At 38.0% G+C, this 4102-nt stretch overlaps 1 protein-coding gene across 1 annotated transcript; it reads right to left on the bottom strand.

Moving 5' to 3' along the window:
- Positions 1–2872: 2872 nt before the first annotated feature.
- Positions 2873–4102, bottom strand: LOC116161919. Its single transcript, XM_031475420.1, has one exon. It carries the CDS (start codon positions 4100–4102, stop codon positions 2873–2875), a length of 1230 nt encoding a protein of 409 aa, XP_031331280.1.

The raw sequence follows: 4102 nt of genomic DNA, 5'->3' as shown, positions 1-4102 counted from the left end.
TCAATGACCACAAGTATATACCTATAGCCATTATTATGTTTAGCGTATTGGGTAAATTCTCCTAAATCTGCTTGCCAAAGGTCATCAAATCCCTTAATTACGGTTCTTCTTCTTGAAAAATTCTTCCTTGCTTGTCTATGTATCTCATTTACGACTTGTTGTTTGGACATTCGTTTTGTAGTTTAGTCAAGAGATCCTTGATTTCTCCTATTTTTCGTCCTAACGTGAGTATACTGATCTTGTAACTGTCCAATGATGTCTTAATATCTCGCGTGTACGTTTCAAGGAACTTCTTAGTTACTGCGTCATCATCCTCTACGGGATCAGCCACCCGTCTTAAACGATTGCCACCTTGATCGTACCTTGTGATGGAATAATATTTCAAATTAATTGCATTATGATCCTCGAGCGGGTCAGCTACGTTTGTCAATCTCCTATTTTCAATATTGAAATGATTGGCCTCGGTTAGTTTAAAGCCCGCCATTGTAATATGGGGCGAAGCTTTTTGGTAATCCCGTGAACGTCCAAATTTGTCAACAGTCATTTTTGTTATGCCAAGTGAAATTTAAGTTACCCACTATTTATACATAGTTTGCTAAACCTTTAAGGAAACGCTCGGTAGGTTTTTCAATGTAACCATCTTCGTGTAGCTCTTCGACAATTGATAATATCTCATTTTCTAATCCCGTATTCCCCGCCATCTTCTCGGCCCATAATACTTGTAAGTCTTGCATCAACTCATGCACATTATTCCAATATTTGTACTCAATCGGTCGATCAAGTTCCTTGAACAGTGTAACACCGCTTCCAGACCTCGCACCTATACTCTCCACCTCATCCATCAGTAAGGGCTTAATTATTTGCGTATATTTAAATCCTTTATTACTACGTAATCGCCCCTGAGAATCGCAGTCGCGTCTTACTACGTTCGTAGCCAATAAAATCTGTCTATAGTTCTTTCTGTCTTCATTAGTAATTAGTTTTTCATCGGGTACATTCATAATTATGAGGTCATATAGACCCGCAGTACCTTTGTACTGGACACCATTAATAAGCAAATCACTTCCTTTTATCGTTACAGGAGTGTTACCAATTGTCCACTTATCAGTTTCCACGTCATAGTGTATACCAAAAGTCGTATCAATTGCTTTATTGGTATCTCGCATCATACGCTCAACGTATATGCGCGGTAGAGGCTCGTATTGTTCCAAAAATTCTTTTGAACTTGCCGATTCATCAAGCACCATTGCGGAGGATGTAGAATGTGATGAGATCTCTTCGTTTTCATCTTCAGGCTGTACCTCTCCTATCACAGTGCTCTGAAGGAATGATGGAGTTCGTGGAGTTGCCAATTTAGATCGAGAAGTAGCTTGAATATACCGAAGTCTGGCCAGTGGACTGATATCGCTTAAAAGAGGCGGAGGATGCTTCTGAAAATACGGTAGTCTAGCGAGCGGACTAATATCGCTAAGAGACGATGGTCTACTCCGACCTATACGTGAGGAATAGGATGTTAAAGGCGTACGCTGTGGCGATTTACTTCTTGAAGATTGATATCGTTTCGGAGACGATTTTGTGAACACTTCATCTTCCTCGTCCTCCTTCTCCTCTTTCCCCGCCACTTTCTCTGTTGATGGTTCGATTTTCTTAGCGATTCGTGAAAGTGGTTTGATCAGCGGTTGATAGGTTTGCACAAACTTCTGTTCTTTACTAAAGCGATCCGCTTTAAGATGATTATACTTTTGTTGTATCGCTTTACGAGCTTGAATTATTCTTCTTTTCAATGTCATCTCCATGTTGTCCATCGTTTAGCGTGGGTGGTTATAGGACCACGTATGGAAACCACTTGTTTAGGTTAGGTTTTGCTTTGGGATGTGATTCGTTTGGCGTTCACGTTTGGGTTTGAATCGCGTTCAGGTTTGGGTTCGATTCGCGTTCAGGTTGGGTTCGTTCACGTTTCTGCAGGAGTCTACAAAATGCTGTACTGATGGCTGCGATGGTTTGCACTTCACGATACGTTTTTAAATAGATTGAAGTAAGAGAGTTATGGTATTATATACTGATCGAATCCCTTTCGAAAACGTCCATTCTAGAGACTTGCATCCTTGTTTATGACTAAGAAACCGAACTTATTTCTCCAACATTCTAAGCATATTTCGCGAAAAAGTTGAATAGTTATCGTAGGACTCACGTGATCATCATATATATGTTTTAAATTTAATTCATCTTGTTCAAACACTGTAATCAAATTTGCATTGTCTCTGATTAATTGTTTGGGTATCTTGCTATAAGTTTGACTCAAATAAAAACAATCGATTGCATTATGTCTACCCATAGAAAAATATGCCCTAATGTTATCCTGCTTTTCACAAGCGATGCCATCAAATATAAAAATTGAATTCGGTCGTGCAGCGTTAGGTTCCATAATAAGTTCATTGTCCGTGAAAGTAAAATACCCTATTTTATGCATAGGCTGTAGGATATTCTTCAAAAGTTTGTATTTACTCTGATCCAGTGATTTCGAGTATATGTAGACGTTCTTGAACCTTAATCCGTTTTCTTCCGTTAATAAACTGAGCATAATATTAGTTTTACCGCAATTTGAGGGCCCGCATATTATACCACGTACTGTATCTAGAAGTAGTTCTCCATGCTTACTCACAGCACTTTGGCATTTAACGAGGTCATCATGATTCTTTATAGGTAGTTTACTACTTTGAGGAATTACTTTCATCGTTAACTTCCTCACGTCTATCGCTTATAAAGGATAGAATAAAACTAATGTCTTCTCATAAAATATACTATATTTAAATAAATAATAATAATAACAATAAGAAATATAATAATAACAATAGTATTCATAATAAGTCTCTTATAGCTTGTTCACCTCACCCGTAAGAGGATTGTATTGAATAAGTGCGTCGTGTAGAATAAGACAATACGCTACTATTCCGGCATCAAATGAACTCCGCGATTCGATTTCTAACTTGATGTCTACAGTTGAGTTCTTAAGCGTTTCGTTCTGCTTAGAGCAGTCAATCACAAAAATTGGACACTTTTTGAATTGTGAATAATCGAATAGGGCATCTTGTTCATCTTTAGCGTAGTAATTCTGGCGAAAGGCTAAGAATTGGTGATATGCCGCAATATATTTATTTTCGTTAAAGTCCAGGTGCATTGCTTCATATGGGTAACTTTCAGAGTTTAAATGTAGCTTTATGTTTCTGATGTTTACGTTATCAAAATTTGCCGCTTTCTCAGACTTCGCAAATTTTTTGTTCTTCTGAAATGCAACAATTACCCATCGAGGTTTTTCTAGTTGTGTTGAAGTTTTGATTGGCCATATATCCATCGGTGCTTGCTTAAGTGCTGGAAGTTCATACAGCTCCCATTGTCGAAAAGGTATACTAATCGCGACATTCTTGTTAATCCGTTCGAATAGATTAAGTTTTGCCGAATCGCCGAGTGTGAGATGAGGAACTTTCCAATGGATTTTGCTTAACTTTCTTGTTGCATCTGCTTCGGAATGATAGCAATCGGCATCGCTTCTTGATCGAATCAGAATTAACTCCTGTTTCATGTTTACAATAACTTGATGATAATCTTCCATCATCCCAAAGATATGTTTAAGCGGTATACATACCGAAAAGTATTTCGATACGTTATCATCGGTTTTTGTGTATTCAACTTGCAAAGGTTCATCATCATCTTTTGGTGACCACCCCAAATGGGTCAATGCCTTACTCTCCGCAGTTGTGTACGAAACGTACCCTTTCAATGCTGATGTAATTCCAGGATTTCTGCAAACATCAACTCTTTGACCACCCAGTTCATAACGAATCTCCTCAAACAAAAAACTTGCAAAATTGTTTGTTAGATGACATTGTTTCAGATGATCTTCCGGTTTCCGTTCTATTTTTCCCTCGATATAGAGGAAACTATCATACGTTGCAGTTATTAGATCTTGACTTTGAATTAAAATACGAATCTCCTCAGACAGTCCGTAGTTAGATGAACTATATGGAAGGTACGTATGGATATCCCATTTGGTAATAGCTTCGTCAAAATGTACGTCTTGGAAAATATTTAACGTTTCGGCCAT

This window comes from Photinus pyralis, unplaced genomic scaffold (assembly GCF_008802855.1).
Source record: "Photinus pyralis isolate 1611_PpyrPB1 unplaced genomic scaffold, Ppyr1.3 Ppyr1.4_LG1, whole genome shotgun sequence".
NCBI lineage: Eukaryota > Metazoa > Arthropoda > Insecta > Coleoptera > Lampyridae > Photinus > Photinus pyralis.
Note: the sequence above shows the minus strand (reverse complement) of the source record. Positions and strands in the feature narration are given on the sequence as shown.